This window comes from Lynx rufus, unplaced genomic scaffold (genome assembly GCF_022079265.1).
Source record: "Lynx rufus isolate CCGP_SWC_20201006 ecotype Redwood Valley unplaced genomic scaffold, mLynRuf1.p SCAF_3, whole genome shotgun sequence".
Lineage (NCBI taxonomy): Eukaryota > Metazoa > Chordata > Mammalia > Carnivora > Felidae > Lynx > Lynx rufus.
This window is the reverse complement of record NW_025814845.1, coordinates 120797511-120817858: the sequence shown is the minus strand read 5'-3', so window position 1 is coordinate 120817858 and position 20348 is coordinate 120797511. Positions and strand designations below refer to the sequence as shown.

The 20348-nt window shown below is 38.5% G+C and overlaps 1 protein-coding gene across 1 annotated transcript in view; it reads left to right on the top strand.

The window, feature by feature from the left end:
- The first annotated feature begins 388 nt into the window (after positions 1-388).
- The window catches only part of OTUD4 (OTU deubiquitinase 4), a 46664-nt gene continuing 26704 nt past the window's right edge, over positions 389-20348 (top strand). Inside the window, exons 1-7 of the mRNA XM_047090958.1 lie at positions 389-626; positions 6687-6770; positions 9306-9356; positions 15900-15946; positions 16652-16724; positions 18264-18345; positions 19937-20069. Of these exons, the coding sequence (XP_046946914.1) occupies positions 468-626; positions 6687-6770; positions 9306-9356; positions 15900-15946; positions 16652-16724; positions 18264-18345; positions 19937-20069 (629 nt within the window). The 5' untranslated portion in view covers positions 389-467. The remainder of the gene's footprint in view (positions 627-6686; positions 6771-9305; positions 9357-15899; positions 15947-16651; positions 16725-18263; positions 18346-19936; positions 20070-20348) is intronic.

Genomic DNA, 20348 nt, shown 5'->3' with positions numbered 1-20348 from the left:
GGAAAGGCCGCGTCTTTCTCTTTTGGCTTCCTCGGCTCCTAGGGTGGGGAGCGCGCGGGGGACGCAGGACTCGCTTCCCCTGAGCCGGCCCCGCGCACGCGGGGTGCCGGGGGTTTCCTCGCCTCACCCCTGTCGGGACGAGGAAACTTGTGGGGGCGGCGACCCCCGGCTGTTTTCCTGAGCCGGGCAGCGACTTCTCACGTTCGGGGTTTCTTTAATTTGCCCCCGTTGCCGCCGGGCGCGTGGTCCCTCGGGAGGCGGCCGCGTGCGCACAGCCATGCATTAGGCAGGGCTCCCCTATGCGCGCGGGGAGCGCCGCCCGCTGCCTCGGGCCGCCGCCGCCTGCCGCCGCCCGCGGAGCCCGAGCCCGAGCCGCCGCCCCTCCTAGGCCGGGGCGTCGAGGAGCCGGCGGCGCGGCCATGTGGGGCTAGCCCGCGCCGCGCCTGGCCTGCAGTAGGACCGGCAACATGGAGGCGGCCGTCGGCGCTTCCGACGGCGTGGACCAGGGCGGCGCGGGGCCCCGCGAGGACGCGACGCCGATGGACGCCTATCTGCGGAAACTGGGCTTGTATCGGAAACTGGTCGCCAAGGACGGGTCGTGCCTGTTCCGAGCCGTGGCGGAGCAGGTAATGAGGTGGGGGACGGGGAAGGCTGGGTGGGAAAGAGGCGGCGGGCAGCTTTGCGGGCCGCCCACGTCCGGAGCAGCGCGTGGCCCGGCTGTCGTCACAGCGGTTCATTGTAACGCCGGAATGGGACACTTTCCTGGGTCTGGAGGCTGTAAATCGAAACTTAAAAACACATAAATTAACTGGGTGTTGTCCCTCTTGGTGTAGAGATAATGAGGACAACCTGTGAGGCCTGTTGAGCGCCTTGTTCGGTAGATTGATTGCCGGGGACTTGGCGAAATGATATTTTTCCATTCTGTTCCGCATTCACCTTCTCTCGGCTTTATAAGCACAGCGTTCACACCAGTAAACCGGTGTTTACTAGAGGAGGTGGTGCACCCGGCATAACTCGCTGAGCATTGTTTTTTCTCTACTGGACTTTGGAATGTGGGGGAGTCTAGTTCGTCGATGTCCGCTTGACTTCAGAGCGGAAAAATGTAGTTTGGGAAAGTCAGCCTTTTAAAAATATAACTGTTTTAAAACAATTGTCTTGGAGTAGATTCCACCCTCTGTTAGATTCTGCAAGGTTTATTAAAAGTAATTTTCTTCTTAAAAGGCTGTTTTGGTGTTGGATGTTCTCTAGGCTCTTGACCGAATTTCCCCTGCTAATGGTCAAAATCATTTTCTAACAGGAAAATTTTTTTCTTTTATAAGAGAGTTTTTTCCATGTTACATAACAGTGTGTAGTTGGTATGCAGTCACCAAAACCCATCCTATATTGAAAAATAGCTGTCGAAATAGTTGGACAAAAGTTTCACATTACTGCCCTGGTGTGTATTTCATACCTTTCACAGTTTGCTTTCCTTCAGCTTAAGAGCTTTTCCTTCCTCTCTTCCCTTCCTGTGGAGTTTTTATGTTTCTGTTTTTCTCACCTTTTTTGAATGCTAAATAGTTTCCCAAAATTTCTACTTATGAATAAATGTTTTACTTAACATCTGTAGACTGTTCTCATTTTTTTCAACTTCTGAGGGCCAGCTATATTCCAGAGGCCCTTGTTTTCGCATCTGTATCATAAAAATTTTTTTTTCTAACATTGATTTAACTACATAAGCTTTGTATTATGTTGCTGATGTTGTCATTCAGACATTCTTTGTACAGCTCCCTAAATCCAGCTCTTTTTCAGTTCATTAGATTTCTCTCATTTTTAGAAATTTAGGATGTTTCAGTGTTGTGGGATATGTTCACACACTCCCACCCCAGTCTTTACTGTTAGTAAACAGTCTGTCCCATTTGTGAATTTTCTGGATCTCCATCTGCCTTCCTTCTTCTTCCTCACCCTCCTGTGGACTCCTCAGCACCTCCGGAAGCAGGGGAAAGGGGTGGAAGTGAATTCATCAGCCCTTATTTATACATAGTGTTAGCTCTAGCAAGAGATTGGTAAGGAAGGAGGTAGAAATGAATTGAAATAAGGGAAGTATGGTGCTTATTTGGCATTGGATTATCCAGATCCTAGTTTATATTGAAGTAGAAAACTGTGTGTAATTTCTATATTGTATGCCATAATTGGCAAACATGATTATACAGAAACCTCTCTTACTGAAGTGAGATCTCTATGTTTAGGTAGAAAGGGGCAAAAGCTAGTGTCAAGAACTCATTACTCCTGTCATAGAACACATTTTATTGTATCTTGTAATAGGATTTAAATTAGATATAAGGAAATACCCCCCTTTGATTATGTGATTATGATTTTTAGTATACTGAGCTTAGAAAGCTTAATACCATGAATTTTGGGGGAAGCTCATTTCTTCACTACACGAGGATTAAGGGTGTAGCCTTCATGGCTAAAGGCAAAGTGCATGTGTGTTGGGGTGGGAAGGGAAGTAACACCAAAGTCAGGCTTAAAGGGTGTGCTCTTTAAAAGTATGTACAAAAGATTTACTTTTTGGCCAACAGTTTTCCCAATAATATAAAAATAATTTATCATTTCTAAGAAGGAGCCAGAGTAAGTAATCTAATTGGCAGTCTTTGGGGGAAAGGGTGGGGGAGAGACTTCAATTAGGAGTAGTCTTTCCTTCCAAATTACCTGATTTAGATAGGTCCTTCCCTTTTTACACTTCTGGACTTGGGCCTGCAGGAGGCCTGACCTGAATCAGCTCTGTGGCCATGGAGCTAAAAATAGGGCGCTCTTAGAGGATTTGCTAAAGCAGTATGTCTCGGCCTTTCCCAGTGTTTATCACTGTCTTGTCCCAAGTGAAGATTGGAAAGTCTCCTATTTTCTAGGTTGTGTGTGTGTGTGTATAATAATTAGCAGAGATATTTGTCTTAATAGTTGCATTCTTCCTGAGTGCCCTTGAGCTTGCAGTTACACTTTTTTTTTTCTATTTTGTTTTCTTTTGTCATTGTCTTTATGGTGGGATATTCTTTTACCAACTTTTGCTTAAATAATAATGCCAAAATCATACTGGCTTACAGCAACACACATTCAGTTCTCATCCCCAGACTTGCGTATCAGCTGCACAAGCTCTGCTCCAGGCTGCAGGTTTGATTCGGGTCTGTTCATACATCCTCATTTGCAGTTACACTTTTTAAATAGTTGTCATTTAACCTTGTTTCTCTTGCAGTGCTTGACTTTGTAAAAGCTCCAGCACCCTACACCTTAAGGAAGTTGCTGAGAATTTTGTTTCTGAGTGACAGGTTCAGATTTCATGTGCTAATAAAATCTTTGTTGAAAGAGGGGAAAAGACAGATTTGCTTGCCATTGTCTTTGATGGAAAATAAGTTTTATTCAGTTAATGTCTGCCACCTGTTGCTAGGTAAATGGCTTTAAGACTGTCTTCGCTTGGCTAATGGTAGGAAGCCCTATCAGAGGACACTGGTTTACTCAAAGTAATAATACCTTGATTCTTAATAGTGTCTAAAATAGCTTCTGTGGAAGAAGTGTTTGCTAAATATCATTTGTTGAATTGGAAAAAAAAAAATTGTGTGGTGGTTACTTCTATACGTAAACATTTCTTCCAGAGCCGGAAGTTTTGAATATATAAGGGGGCTTTTTAATAGTTCCCAAGATAGCAATGTTAGGTGTACTCTGTTAAGCTGAAAACCAGCTAGTATGCTGAAAACAAACTCATCGCTAACCTCAGCTAGTGCATCTTCAGTGTATCTTAATGTAAAGACATAACTAGCTGTCCAGAGAGTTGTGCCTCTGGTTCTGTGAGTGAGTACAAATGAACCTTGGCTGTTATCAAAGAGACTTGTAAAATGTGCAGCTAGAGCCTCCGTTTTGCTGAATTATCTGCTCACTCTGAATGAGAGGAAATCACTTATTTGGACTTGTAACATTTATTTATTTATTTATTTATTTATTTATTTATTTATTTAAATGTTTTTATTTATTTTTGAGACAGAGAGAGACAGAGTATGAGCATGGGAGGGGCAGAGAGAGAGAAGGAGACACAGAATCCAAAGCAGGCTCCAGGCTCTGAGCTGTCAGCACAGAGCCCGATGCGGGGCTTGAACTCATGGACTGTGAGATCATGACCTGAGCTGAAGTCGGACACGCAACTGACTGAGCCACCCAGGCGCCCCAACTTTTCTTTTATTTAAATCCAAGTTAACATATAGTGTAAATAATGGTTTCAGGAGTAGAATTTAGTGATTCATCACTTACATTTAGTGCTCATCTCAACAAATGCCCTTATTAATGCCCATCACCCATTTAGTCCATCCCCCGACCCAACACCCCTCTAGCAACTCTGTTTGTTCTCTATCTGTGAGAGTCTTTTGTGGTTTGCTTCCCTCTCTGTTTTTATCTTATTTTTTTCTTCTCTTCCCCTGTATTCATCTGTTATGTTAAATTCCACTGACTGACTTATTTTGCTTAGCATAATAACTCTAGCTCCGTCCACGTTGTTGCAAATAGCAAGATTTCATTCTTTTTGATCATTGAGTAATATTCCACTTGTGTGTGCATGTGTGTGTACATATGTATATACACACACATATATATATATATACACACCACATCTTCTTTATCCATTCATCAGTCAGTGGACATTTGGGCTCTTCCCATAAGTTGGCTATTGTTGATAGTGCTGCTATAAACATTGGGGTGCATGTGCCTCTTCGAATCAACATTTTTGTATTTTTTGGATAATACCTAGTAATGCAGTGTGAATACCTGGGTTGCAGGGTAGCTCTATTTCTAATTTTTTGAGGAACCTCCAGACTTTTCTCCAGAGTGGCTGCACCAGTTTGCATTCCCACCAAGAGTGTAAAAGTCTGCATCCTTTCCAACATCTGTTGTTTGCTGAGTGGACCTGTGATGCCCTTTTTTTTTTTTTTTTTTTGGTTTAATTTTGAGAGAGAGAATCCCAAGCAAGCTCTGTGTTGTCATTGCAGAGCCCCCAGAGTGGATGCGGGGCTGGATCTGTTAACTCTTTTTTTTTTTCAACGTTTATTTATTTTTGGGACAGAGAGAGACAGAGCATGAATGGGGGAGAGGCAGAGAGAGAGGGAGACACAGAATTGGAAACAGGCTCCAGGCTCTGAGCCATCAGCCCAGAGCCTGATGTGGGGCTCGAACTCACGGACCGCGAGATCGTGACCTGGCTGAAGTCGGACGCTTAACCGACTGCGCCACCCAGGCGACCCTGGATCTGTTAACTCTTAAAGCTAGTTTACATTAATATAAATTCTAAGAGCCTTATTAGTAGTTTGACATATGGTTAATTAATTTTTGATATGTGGTTATTTTTAATGTTTCAGGGTTTTTGTTTGTTTTCTGCCTTGACCCTTTAAGGTACCAGGAACACCTTCATTTGAGACACCCATTAATAGAAAATAGTTGTAATCTTTTAAGCATGATAGGTAAAGTATTTGAGGCTAGCCAAGAGTTCTAAGCACTTAATAATACTAGTTTTTTCACACCAGAGCTTTAGCATTTTAGTAAGAAACAAAATGCCAGTAAGTTATCTTTTTGTTGAACTAATTGTTTAGCATAAGAATATGGAGACTACTATGTGAGAGAGTTTGGGTCATCTTTGTAGTGTGGCTAATTTCAGTTGGTGCTTTAAGATATTGGTTTGGGCTGGGGCTCCTGGTTGGCTTGGTTGTAGAGCATGTGACTCTTGGTCTTGGGGTCTTGAGTTGGAGCCCCATGTTGTACGTGGAGCCTAGTTTAAAAAAAAATAATGAGGGGCACCTGGATGGCTCAGTCCGGTCCCACCTCAGCTCAGGTCATGATCTCACAGTCCGTGAGTTCGAGCCCTGCGTCGGGCTCTGTGCTGTCAGTTCAGAGCCTGGAGCCTGCTTCAGATTCTGTTACTCCCTCTTTCTCTGCCCCTCCCCCACTCATGCTCTGTCTCTGTGTCTCAAAGAATGAATAAACATTAAAAAAAAATTAGGAAAAAAACGAAATATTTTGAGACAAAGAGCAAGTTTCAAGGCTGTTGGGGTGACAGCACATAGCAGCATGTTTGCATCCCGTGTGCTGCCCACTTGGATGTTTTTTCAAGAGTTGTGTAAGCCTGACAACTAAGGATTTAAGAATGAGTACCTTAGTTTTTCTGAAACCACAGTGGAACTAAATTTCTACATAAGGCAAGTAATTCAAAATTATTGGGAAAAAAGAAATCTAATTCTTACAGACTTAAAGCCTTAAAGAGGATTCTTGTTGAAGTTGCCTGTTCTCTTTTCCAACAAGCATAGGATGAAGGTAACCACTACTTTGCAGGGATTCTGTTAGCCATGCTTTGTGAAGAGCAGAGGTAGAAGAGGGCTGGTGAAGAGAGGAAATTATCCAAGTTTACAAAGATTTCCTCACAAAAGTGACCTAAAGGAGAAATGGTAATAAGTGCTTTATAGAATGACTTAAGGAGTAGTATCGATCTTATATGTCATGTCATCTGTGGCTAGAGGAAGAGGTGGGAATGAATAAAGATGTAGAAATTACAGAAAGGCAAATGGAGAGAGACTGATTTTTATCGGTTTTGAGGTTATTTTGGGTGTGAAAGAAAGTGCTAGGTTGTAACTTAAATCCTCGTTTAACAAAATGCTTAGTAACGTGTTGCTTTTTCTTTTCAGGTATTGCATTCTCAGTCTCGCCATGTGGAAGTCAGAATGGCCTGTATTCACTATCTTCGAGAGAACAGAGAGAAATTTGAAGCGGTAATTTGTAATTTTAAACATGAAATGGTGTCTTGATTTGCATTTACATCTTAGCCTGTAGAAGTGATCTGGTGGGAATTTCACAGGCTGGCTCTTAATGCAGGTTATGAAGATAAACCCCTTAAAAAACTGCTTTATTGGATTTAAATCCAATTATATTGTGATGTTTTTAGGTTGTTTTGTGGTTTTCATTTATTTAGACATTTAGAAAGCTTCTATGATAAAGACACTGAGCTGTGGAAGATGGAAGCATGACTTGGACAGAATCCTTGCATGTTAAGAGGGAGCTTTGTCATGGTCAGGGAATTGTTTGTCATGGTTAACTAATAGTTTTCTGTGATTGGTAATCCTCTGTGAATTTAAAAAATTTCAGACTTGGAGCAAAAAAAATATGCTGAACTTACCTAATACTGAGTCTTTGATTTTATCAGAGGCAGTTACAGATTTTTGCTTTTTGGGATTTATCATTATGAATCACACATCACAACACTAATTATGTAAATAATGATTAATAATTGCTATAATGTTGTATAACAGTTTACTGTAATTTTCTCGGTAGTATATAGTAGGCTGTGAAATAAGATGCCACAGTGGCCTGTTTTCATTTTATATTGAAAGCCTTAGGATTTACTAGTTCTGGGTTTTATGACCTGGAATGATGTCATCTGATGACTTTTTAATATTTTTCCCCTTTGACTGCCAAAAAAACATTGACACCTTGTAAATAGCTTAATTCTAAAACTTAATAGGTAAATAGCTCTTAATTTATGTGTGTGTGTGTGTGTGTGTGTGTGTGTGTGTGTGTGTGTTTCTTTCAGTGTCTTAATTTGGATGTGCTTTTGCATTAGTGTTCCTGTATTCAGGAAAAATGTTACTGGTGACATTCTGAGTGTATTCTGGGTACCGTGTTATAAGAAAGACAGTAATATATTCCGGAAAGGAGAGTTACCCACTTGATCAGATTTGAGAACTTGTCTTACAAAAAGAAACTGGTGATGTGTGGAGGCTAGATAAAAGTATTAGGGTGTGATAGAAAATGGGGAGAGGTGAGGAGAGTGGAATGGTCTTTAAGTATTTTAAAGAAATTACAAGTTAATCATTATTAGTGGCCTCAGAGTATAAAACACTGTTGACCACAAGTAGTGGAAATTGCTGTCATTGGTTGAGCACTTTCTATGTGCCAGGCATTGTTTAAATGCTTTGCATATATTTATTTAGCCTTTACAGTCTTAAGAGGTATGATCAGAAGTTGGAAGTTCCAATGGGGAAAGTTTTAATTTCCTTTTATAATAAGTACCTTCAAACAATTTCTGTTGGCCAAAATTGGAAAAGGCTGTCATGGGAAGGAGGGTGGGGGATGTGTGCCTTGTTTACTGAAAATGTTTAGTCAGTGTCTAGATGTATACTTTCTGATTAGAAAGGAGAATCTCAGATTGGATGCAGGCTTGTGTCAGAACACCACTTAGGTCTCTTCTAACTTTAAATGGTTTTGTGGGTTTAATTTTTTCCCCTAAAGTATAAATAATTACCTAATACAGAAGAGTAGCCTCTGGTTGGTGGGATATTTAAAATATGTGGCTATTTTATTATAAGTATGTGTTAAAACTTAAGATACTTTTGGGGCATTTGACAGCTAATGATCAATAAAAAAATTAATATCAGTCTCAAAAAAGGAAATGGGTGTTTAGAAGATTTTTATAGACTGGAGAGTGTATGTTTCTAAGTGTATCACTTTGTTAAATTAACTGGGACTATAATTTAAATAAAATTGAGTTTGGTATTTCAGATGAATGTCTTTGGGAGATTTCTCAATTAAATTAGTGTGATGGCTAACAAAAAACATAACAGCTTAAATAAACTTTTTATGTTAAAGCATGAAGCAAATGAAAAACCTAGTTGGTTCAACAAAATATGTAGTATTATTAGTTCTCATCTCTGTTTTTAGTATGACGGACCTAAGAGTTGTATGCATATCTGTATTAGTAAACTAATATTTCTTAGCTAGTATATTGTCCTTCTTTAATTCTCCTCTCTGCATTGGCCATTACCAGAATAATCCCTAAGTGCCTGCTTTGTATGTTTCTCTGTTCATAATGTCACCAGCAGTGACCTTGAATTGCCTTCTCCCTCAGTCTGCAAGTCCTTCCTGGGCTCAAGTCCCTCTATAAACAGGTGTCCAGTTGAGTTCCTCTCTCAGTCTGTTGTCCCCACCAGGTTTTCCTGTTCCTCCTGGCTAGTTGACTCCTGTCTTCCCAACACAGTGCCTCTTCACACCACATTGTGTCTGTGCCTGGCTGTATCCTGTCCAGGAGATCTTTTCTGATAATGTTTACTTTTCTGAATTCTTTTGTATCTTTACGGTCTTTACTTAATGATTTTTACGTATTTTAATAATTAGGTTGAATGTATATACCTGTATTACTGTTATCATTACTAACGTATCCAAGGTTCATGTAAGAACTCAGGAATTCACAATGAAAAGGTTTTTGTTTCGATGTATTTCTAATAGACTTATTTATTTATTTATTTTTGCAGTTTATAGAAGGGTCATTTGAAGAGTATTTAAAACGTTTGGAAAATCCACAGGTATGCAGTGATTCTGTAATATATGTTATGTTTTTTATATATTCAAATAATGTATTCAGAATTCATTAAAATGTAATCTTACGGTGTATGGAGCAGTTATAGTGAGTACTTTTCTTTAATAAATATTTCTTAGTTGCACATTTTATGCAGCATTTATGTGGAAGCCAGTTGGAGCTGTATACTGGATGTTGCCTCACTAAGGACAGAGTCATGCTATCTTTACCTTTGTCATAATGACATCTGAATGTAGTATAAAAGACCTATAATAACACTGGTGATGATTTTCAGGATGCTGTGTTGGTACGGGTATTGGCATGATCGACAGGGTGCAAGATTTGATTGCTTCTTTAGGCCACTGAGAAGACAGATTCTTTTATGTAGTTCCATTTCCCATGATCAGCTTAAGAAGAAGGAAGAGACTGTTGAGAGTAAAAGGATGGCACTTCCCCAAATCCTACTGTCATGCCTTCTCAGTCATGTTGAAGTTAAAAAGAATTTTTTTTTTCTGCTTACAAAACTATTCTCCCTGTAAAAATCCAAATACCATGAAATGCCACATAGAATGCCCTGTAGAATATTCCATCATCCTCAGAGGTAATCTCTATTGAGTTTAAAATGATATTAGCAAAGGAAGAAGCTAAGAAGAGGATTTAGGTAGGGAGGAAAAGGGATAATATAGGAACAGGGTGTTTGATTAACAATTGGTATCTCCATTTGGTTCTCTGACACTAGTTTGAGTCCTTGTTGAGTGCCAAGAATTGCCAGGCACTCTGGGAATGCAGAAGTAACAGGTTTGGGTGCTGTTCTCAGAAGTTTCCCTGTAATAGGGAAAAATACCTAACGCAAGTGAGAAAGCACATGTATCATATGTATAGATGTGGGGCATCTGGGTGGCTCAGTTGGTTGAGCATCTGACTTTGGCTCAAGTCATGATCTGGTGATTCATGAGTTTCTCTGCTGTCAGTGCAGAGTCTGCTTCAGATCCTCTTTCCCCCTCTTTCTCTGCCCTTCTTCCACTTCCAGGTTTACATGCTCTCTCTCTCTCTCTCAAAAATAAATAAAACATTAAAAAGTACAGAAATGATGCTATAGGCATTCAAGTTTTTATTTTTACTGAAGTAGACAAAACAAGAGGTAGTGGGTTGGCATTTGAAGTCTGAATAGATTGCTGGATGCAAAATGCCTAAGGTTAAGGGCATTTCTGGGTAGGGGAAATTGTGAGCAAGGCAGCTTTCAGAAAGCAGTTCAGTTTGTATGGAGCATGTGAAGGTAGGAGGTAGTGAGAAGTCAGAGGGCCATCTGTGGGGCTGATCACAGAAGAGCATTCAGTGCTAGGCTCAGTAGTTAGAAGCTTATGCTTTAGGCTAGCATTTCAAGAGTGTCAACCATAGACCATCTGCATTTGGAATTACCCGAGGTGGTTGTAAAAATACAGATTGCCTAGCCACTATTCCAGACCTGAATCAAAGTCTACGCCTGGGGGCCTGAGAATCTGGTGTTGGGAAACCTTTTAAGTTTTTTGAGGCAGGAAGTGAGTATGTTTTGTTCACTGTTGAGAACCAAGAATAGTGCCTGGCATCTTTGTTGGCTGTCTGAATGGATGGATAGAATACTGTGCAGAGATGGTTTGGGGGTAGATGAGACCACAGAGGTGGGAAGACAAATTGCATGTTTTTTAAAAAAAAATGTTGAATATATGGAAAAATGTACACAGTACATGAAGTGTCAAAAAAGAAGTAAGTATAGCATTGTTCCAGTTTTGGAGACAATTACCTTCTGAAGGCCTTTTCTCTAGATCTAACTTCATTTTTAATTCAGTGATTTCAGTATTGAGTTCTGTAGTCACAAATAACCATTTTCCTGAAGTTTTCATTTTTTTCTTTTATTTTAAAGCTGCTTCTTCAAAAAAAAGCTTCGAAAGGATTTATTTATTTTTTAATGTTTATTATTTTTGAGAGAGAGAGACAGAGACAGAGACCAAACAGGGAAGGGGCAGTGAGAGAGAGGGGCACAGAATCAGAAGCAGGCTCCAGGCTCTGAGCTGTCAGCACAGAGCCCGATACGGGACTCGAACTCACAGACCGCGAGATCATGACCTGAGCTGTAGTCGGCCGCCCAACCAACTGAGCCACCCTGGCGCCCCATCTTCGAAAAGATTTGTATATTTTATCGCTTTTGGAATTTTTTTCATCATTACTTTTAATTTGAGGTGCCAAACTGATGATTAGTTTGTGTATGTTGAATGAATGTTAAATCCATATTGCATTATATATAACATCTTAGGAAAGATAAACACCAGAATGTTGTTATCTTTATAGTCCTGTTACTGGTCATTTTTACTCCAATTACAGAAAATAAAGGACATGACAGGACCATTTATTAACTTTTTCCCTCCTTTTTTTTAAACGTTTACTTTGAGAAAGTGAGAAAGAGCAAGTTCAAGAGAGAGCATGAGGGACAGAGAGAGAAGAGAGAATCCCAAGCAGGCTCCATGCTGTTAGCATGGAGCTTGACGTGGGGCTCCATCTCACGAACTGTGAGATCAAGACCTGCTTCAAAATCAAGAGTCAGACGCTTAACTGACTGAGCCACCCAGGCACCCTGTTCCTTTTTTTTTTTTTCTTTTTTTCTTTTTAAAGTAAGTTCTACACCCAACGTGAGACTTGAACTGATGACCTGGAGATTGGGAGTTGCACGCTCTACTGACTGAGCCATCCAAGTGTCATGCCTCCCCCCCCCCCCCCCCCCCCGCCCATTTATTAACTTTTTACTCAAGAAAAATCCCACAGTGTAATGTTAGGGTAATGTTTGTGTAGCAATTTAGGCTATCAAGCTAAGGGGTTCTGAGAAAGAATGGACCAGATGAGAATGGAGAGAGGGGATAAAGGGAGGAAATGAGGTAGTGTGAACTGAACTGAGACTGATTTAGGAGTCTGTGTGAGAGGAAGGAGGGAAGTCGCTGTGCTTTTGAGCTCATGGGACAAGTGCCTCTTTCCCAAGGTGCTGGCTGGCCAGCTTTTTTATTTTTATGACACTTCGCTCTCCCCAGTCTGCTCAGGTTTCTTCCCCAGATGTTTTACAGGTACCTTCTGAACAGATGTTTGTGCTTCTTTATTAGAAAAAGATATTTATGTCTTTGTTTTTCTTTTTCCCTGATACTTAGGATGTATGAAATGAAGAGAAATACAGTTGATAAACTGTTATGTTTCGTCCAGTTCTCAGAGAAGGCATCTTTATGCTTTTGCTTAATAAACAAGTGAAACATTTTGAAAAATGCCTCAAACTTTTTGCAAGAATATGTTTTTGTTGGGGCGCCTGGGTGGCGCAGTCGGTTAAGCGTCCGACTTCAGCCAGGTCACGATCTCGCAGTCCGGGAGTTCGAGCCCCGCGTCGGGCTCTGGGCTGATGGCTCAGAGCGTGGAGCCTGTTTCCGATTCTGTGTCTCCCTCTCTCTCTGCTCCTCCCCCGTTCATGCTCTGTCTCTCTCTGTCCCAAAAATAAATAAACGTTGAAAAAAAAAAAGAATATGTTTTTGTCAGTTTTATGGAGGTAAAATTGACATACACCAATTTTAAGTAGTGTATAATTTGATGAGATTTCACAGGTGTTGTGTAACCACCACTACAGACACATATGGGACATTTCTGTCACTTTGCAAAGTTCCTTATGTCCTTTTGCACTTAATCCCTTTTCCCCCACCTTCTGACTCTTGTCAACCACTGACCTGTTTTGTAAGTTTTGCTTTTTCTAGACTATATAAATGGAATGGTACAGTTTGTAGTATCTGTAGTTTCTGTATCTGGCTCCTGTTACATTATGGAAGACACCTTGACGTTCATCTGTTCATCCATGTTGTTGGATCTATCAGTAGTTTGATGTTGTTGGATCTATCAGTAGTTTGTTCCTTTTTATTGATGAGTGGTCATTTGTTATACGGAGTACTGCAATTTGCACATCCATGTATTTGTCAGTTGATGGGATATTTGGGTTCTTTCCAGTTTTAGGCTGTTTCATGATTAAAGCTGCTAAGAACATTTGCTTATAATGGAAGTCTTTGTGTGGACATATTTTCTTTTCTCTTGGATTAACACACAGGAGTGGAATTGCTGGGTCATATGGTAAATGTATGTTTAACTTAATGAGAAACTGAAAAACCTTTTTCAAAGTGGCTCTGCCATTTTCTTCCTCATTGGCAGTATATGAAAATTCCAACTGCTCTACATCTTTGAACATTCACTCTTGTCAGCCTTTGAAATTGTAGCTGTTCTAGTAGTTGTGTATTTCTCTGATGTCGAACATCTTTTCATGTGCTTATTTGCCATCCATTTATCTTGGTGAAATGTCTGTTCGTAGATTTTGACCATCTTTTGTTAACGTTGCTGGTTTTATCAAATTGTAAGAGTTCTTTAACCTGGATAGAGTTCTGTAATTGGAAATGTATCTTTCAAATATTTTCTTCCAATTTCTGACTTTATCTTTTCATTTTCTTAATGGCATCCTTAGGAACAAAAGTTTTTTTTTAATGTTTTTATGTTTTTGAATACGGTTCATTATGGTTAAAACAGATTTTGCAGAAATGCTTTACTGTCACCCACAATAAGGAAGTATATTAAACATCATAAGAGGTGCTGAGTAAATAAAATTATAGCCTTAAGGTAGAATACAATGGTAGAACATAGATACATTTTATAATTTAAAGTTGACCCTGGTTAGAGAAGACAGAATGTTATGATAGCCATTGTTTACTTAACCAGACTACAACAGAATTTATTCTGAAGATTAAGTACTTATGAAATGGTACATTATTTGAGAGGTAGTATTTTGTTGACACTAGAATAATGTTCCATTTTTAGAAGTGATGGTAACATCTTTTGCATGAAGTAGATGTAGCATGTGTTTGTGATTTAAGCAAACTGGTCTGAGTGAAGGATCTCCTCTACACCAGAGAGTGTCACTTGTAGCCGCATATGAGAAGCTCTGATTGTTAGTGAGAGGCCTATTTTAAGAAGTCTATTTTAATATATGGCACCAGTTTCATTTTGAAAACCAGAGCCAACTTTTAAGAACTATTAAAATGAAAAATCTCTGGGGGGAAGATTATCTTTGTTTGAGATGAAAACAGTGTTTAAAATCTTATGTCAGATTTCTTTAAAGGAAAACGTGGCTGCATTCACTTATTGTAGCTCAGCTCATTATCTTTAGTGAGTCCTGGTTTTAAGTCTTTACTAATTTCATAAGTGGTATAGAAACACATTCTCATGGTAAAAGATTTAATACAGAATGAAGAGTGAAAGTCCTTCATTTTCCTTGATCTTGAATTCCCTGTCTCCATTGTCAGTTTAGGATGTACCCTTCCAGTTCTCATACACATACACATACATATACTAAACATAGCAGTTTCTTTCTTATACACAATAGGTGTTTGTTTTTTTGTATTGTTTTTAACCGTGACTTAGTTTTTATACTTCATAGTATAAAGTCAGTTCATATGTGTATACCTGACTGCATGGTGTTCCATACATTGTGTGGATGAACCATAAATTATTCGATTTCTCCTTTCCTACTAGTGGAATATTGGGCTTTCTTTAAAAAAAAATTTTTTTTTAAACTATTACAAATAGCTACAGTGAACATCCTTCTTTATACTTTTTTTTTCTTTTTTTTTTAAATTTTTTTTTTTCTCAACGTTTATTTATTTTTGGGACAGAGAGAGACAGAGCATGAACGGGGGAGGGGCAGAGAGAGAGGGAGACACAGAATTGGAAACAGGCTCCAGGCTCCGAGCCATCAGCCCAGAGCCTGACGCGGGGCTCGAACTCACGGACCGCGAGATCGTGACCTGGCTGAAGTCGGACGCTTAACCGACTACGCCACTCAGGCGCCCCTATACTTTTGTGAACGTATGAAATACCTGTTTAGGATAGGTTTACAGAATTTGAATTGCTGGGTCAAAGAGTATATGGATATTTAAAATTTTGATATATACTGTCCATTTCCTTCTAAAAGGCTTAAAGACTTAAAAAAAAATGACTCATTTAGGGCTGTAGAATTTTAAATCATTTCAGAAAGATTGCTAGGACACTGTTTTCTTTGTATTTTCAGTCACCCTGAAAACCTTCTCCTTTTTATCCTTTCTGATTCTTGAGTTCTGCTTTTACTCAACATCTCATTTTCTGGGCCCATACACGTTCCAAGCTCTGTCTTGGGTGCTAGGTTAGAGGACATAGTTCTTGTCAGCAGGTGCTCCATGTAGAGATGCCATTTTACGGTCTTATTACACCAATACGAACTATCCTTTTACCCTGTGTTACTAAGGATTTTTACAACAGAGACTTGGGTTGTTTTCTTAAGTAACTTTTTAGTTACATACGTAAAGTTTGTTTTATATAAATGTGTTCATAGTATTCATAAGACTAATATTAATGAGCTTTTCCAGCTTATTAGATATATCGTATAAAGGTACATATTAAGGTATTACATAGAGGCATATGTATTGTAAAAAGTATGAGATACCTAAATGCCAACTTTTTTTCTTCAATGTAGGAATGGGTTGGACAAGTGGAAATAAGTGCCCTTTCTCTTATGTACAGGTAAACCTTATAGTAACATAAGTAAACAAAAATAAAGTCAGTGGGAAATTAGTATATTCCGTTGTACTAAAATAGTTAAAATAGCAAAGCTTGGTTGTGAAGCATCTTTTCTAAAGTTTTTTAAATTGTCTCAATAAGATTTTGACATTAAATATGTCAGTGTTTAGAAATTTTAATTCTCAAAATATTTTTGGAAAGAAATACATTTTTCCAGGCCTGTAAATGATATCACTTATCAACTTTATAGAGGAATGATTTCCTACTTTCTCAGGGCCAGTAGCATCAAATGGCCACTAGTACTGAGGCAAAAAATCATGTTACTATTTTACTACTTCTGTCTAGTAGAGGAGCAGGTGAACGCTTTATTTTTTTTCTTTTTGAAATTTCTGTATAAAATTTTGTCTTCACAGTTTTTGTAATTTTGAAGACTCCTTTTAGAATTACATTTAAAGATAACATATATGCAAATTATATTTGAAGTTTTATTTTTTAAAAAGATACTTTTATATGGGTACCTTACAACTTATTCTATTACTATCTTTTATTTATTGCTCCATCTCCAATGCCTGGAGCACATATGTGCCTTAGCACATATTAGGCTCTTGAATGAATGAATGAATGAATGAATGAATGAATAAATGAATACTTAAATCTCAAATCATGAAATACATTCCCTCAGAAGTAATTGCTAAATTTTATTTTCAGGAAAGATTTTATAATTTATCGGGAACCAAATGTTTCTCCTTCACAAGTAACTGAAAATAATTTTCCTGAAAAGGTAAGAATTTTTCTAAGTGTTTCTAAAGGATTTAAGTAAAAGAATCACTTGCCACCTTGACCTTGTAAGCTAAAATTTTAAAGTGACTTCTTGAAATGTTTTTTATGAAGTTTATGATAATTTTTTTTTTTTTTTAATTTTTTCAACGTTTATTTATTTTTGGGACAGAGAGAGACAGAGCATGAACGGGGGAGGGGCAGAGAGAGAGGGAGACACAGAATCGGAAACAGGCTCCAGGCTCTGAGCCATCAGCCCAGAGCCTGACGCGGGGCTCGAACTCCTGGACCGCGAGATCGTGACCTGGCTGAAGTCGGACGCTTAACCGACTGCGCCACCCAGGCGCCCCTATGATAATTTTTAAAAGTTCCTGTTAGTCATTACTGAATCATATTTTGTATTTGATTTACCCCAGAAATCACAGTGGAGAACTGTCCTAACATTTCACTAGAGGAAAAAACATTGCAATACTAGTGTATATGATTAACTAGACTGTTTTGCATCAGTATAAACATTAAGTAGTAAAATAACTTGTGAAAGTAGGTTCTGCCATTGCATCCAGAAATACTTGGATAATAGTGATTTATTTTTGATTATAAAGATAATTTACTGGCCTACGTGTTAATATCTAGTCACAGACTGGAAACAACTGAAAATTTATGTGAGCCTAGAAAGAAAAAAACCTCAATTTATTCATTATTAAAAGAACTTTGTTTTAATTACCTGTTTTGGAATCATCCAAGCCAAGTTGAAGTGTTTTGTCATCATGCTAATGGTGGTAAGGGGGAGGAGAATTGAGCGAAATGCTGCCTTTTTAAAAAGGACTTTGGAGTTTCTTGGCTCTGGATTTGGCCTTTCCAATCCAAGTTCTGGATCATGACATAATCTAATCAAAATCAGTGTGTATTTCTCCTTGTGTAAGTAGTTGACTAGAAAGCATTTAAAACTGTAAAGCATCAGGGTGCCTGGGTGGCTGTCAGTTAAGTGTCTGACTTTGGCTTAGGTCATGATCTCCTGGCTTGTGAGTTTGAGCCCTGCATCAGGCTTGCTGCTGTCAGTGCAGAGTCTGCTTCAGATCCTCTGTCTTCCTCTCTGTCTGCTCCTCCCCTACTCTTGCTTGCTCGCTCTCTCAAAAATAAATAAACATTAAAAGAAAAAAACTGTAAAACATCAGAAAAATTGAACTTTTGATTGTGCCTCTTAGAGGTAAGCATTTTAATATGGTTTTGGAGTATTTAATATTTCTTACAGTCTTTTAATGGTCTTTTTAAATAGTTGAAATCATGTTGTTTTCATGTATTGTGTCCAGTTTTTGTATCCTATAAGCATTTCCCCATCATTAAGAACTTTTTAATTTAATGGCTGTGTAACATTTCAGCATTGGATGTACCATAATTGACCAACTTGGAGCTTTAGGTTCCTTCTAAAATAATCATCTTCTATTTAGAAATTATTTACTAGTAAGAGAAATTGGAGGTATAAGTTGCTATGTAAGTGTCATATATGAAGGGCTAAAAGGTGTCTTTAATTTTTCCCTTTCAGGTATTACTGTGTTTTTCAAATGGAAATCATTATGATATTGTCTATCCCATAAAGTATAAAGAGAACTCTGCAATGTGTCAATGTAAGTATCACCCTTGTGCTTGTATGGGAAGTTATATTTGTCGGCTATCTAGTCAATGCAGACAAGTCAAAGAAAATATACTCTGTTTTGTTGTATAAAAAGATACACGAAGAATCTCAGGTTAGCAAAAATGTTAATATTTTATTAAAAACTTGTTTGACTAGGAAAAAATGGAGCTAGTAGCTTGAGTTCAACCTGTAAATATGAAGTTCTTTCTTTCTTGCAGTCTTTCATTTCAGTAATAAGGATTTGTATGCATTTTTTAAGTTGTTAGTGTAGACCTTGAAAATCTAAGTGAACAAATCAAGCATTTGATTGTTTTGGCTCTAGAGCAAGCAGGGTTTCTTAACCTTGGCACTATTGACATTTTGGGTCAGATAACTCTGTCGGAGCTGTTGTGTGCATTATGAGACGTTTAGTAGTGTCCTTGGCATATGCTGTGTAGAGAGTTCTCTTTCCCATTGCGACAAGCAAAGAAATCTGTCCAGATTTTGCCAGGTATTTCCTAGGAGGATAAAATCCCCTCTCCTTCCCCAGTGGAGAGTCACCGCTTTAGTAGTTTCTTTCTTCTTCTTACCTTTATTTCCTTTATCCATCTATCTGATGAAGTGCACCTCACTCACACAGAGCAGCAATGCTGGGCCTGTAGCAGCTCTTTCCTCTGTTCTTAAGCTAGTCGTGACCAGTAAAGATATGTGTAGTGCAGTTTTTAAAATTGATTGATCTGTTTTGAGATACAAAAGTCTATTTGTATCTTGGGCTGTGTGCTTCTCTTCCAGCTGGTTAAAATTTAAACATTTCAGCTTTAGGAAGGATAGCTCCTGGAGCCTACCTTACCTGTACTTGTCAGTGCCTGTGGTTTGAATGATAATCAGGGGCGGAAGAAAGGTGATCTGTGAGAAGGTGGTCTTTTTGGGGACTCATTTAAAGGGTGGGCACCTGTTGATGAATTTTTAATTTCATAAAGATCACTGCGATATAACCAAATGAGAGTCCTAAATGCCATGTGTAATTTGTTTTTAAGTATTTGGTAATAAATATTTCAATGGTTCCTGGAGGGTTTTTTTAAAAGCAAAAAAGTTGTCTGAATATAGTTCTTTCCTTCAGTGACTGCTGAGAATACATTTATTTTTTGAGTCCCTTGTGAAATGTTTTCTATCCAGTATCTGAGTCTCTTAAGGTTGGGCACGTTGTGTGACATCTCATATTCTCAAGTTTCCTCACCTGTACAGTTAGAATAATAACACTTGACTGCTGGGCTATTAAATATGACCATACATAGAGGCTTCACACAGTGCATGGAATGTAGCAGTTGCTCAGTATGCATGTTTAGCTTTTATTGTCATATTTGTTTTACACTTATGATACCCTTTTGTGTTGTTTTAAAAATGGCAGTATCTTATGTAATGATTTTGAATTAATAGCACAGACAGAAATTCTAGTTGCTCTCTAGATAACTTCCTGATTAAATTGTGTTATTAATCATAAAGTGTGACAGGTGCATAGTTTAGAGGCCTGGGCAATGGACATTGTCAATTTTATGTTAAAACATAAAATTAGTGTTGCATAATATTTCTCTTATTAATTGCAGCTCTCCTTTATGAATTGCTGTATGAAAAGGTGTTTAAAACTGATGTTAGTAAAATTTTGATGGGGCTAGACACCTCTGAAGTAGCTGATGAAAACAACAGTGAAGTATCAGATTCAGAGGATGACAGTTGCAAGTAAGAATGAATTTAAGTCCTAAAATGTCTTTATAGTGCCATACAAAGAAACAGTTCAACGAATGTTTCTGCATGGATTTGCCTCACATATAGAGATATTATGAATGGTATTCCTGAAATACAGCAACTTGCAGTCCCAGTTTCTTTTTTCCTGCCACTGATTTTATCTAATTTCTATTACGGGATTGTTTTTGAAGTTGATGTTTTGGCTGCTAGGCTTTATTTCTACATAATCTAGATGTATATGTATAGAATAGATTTATAGTGTGTGTAATGTAA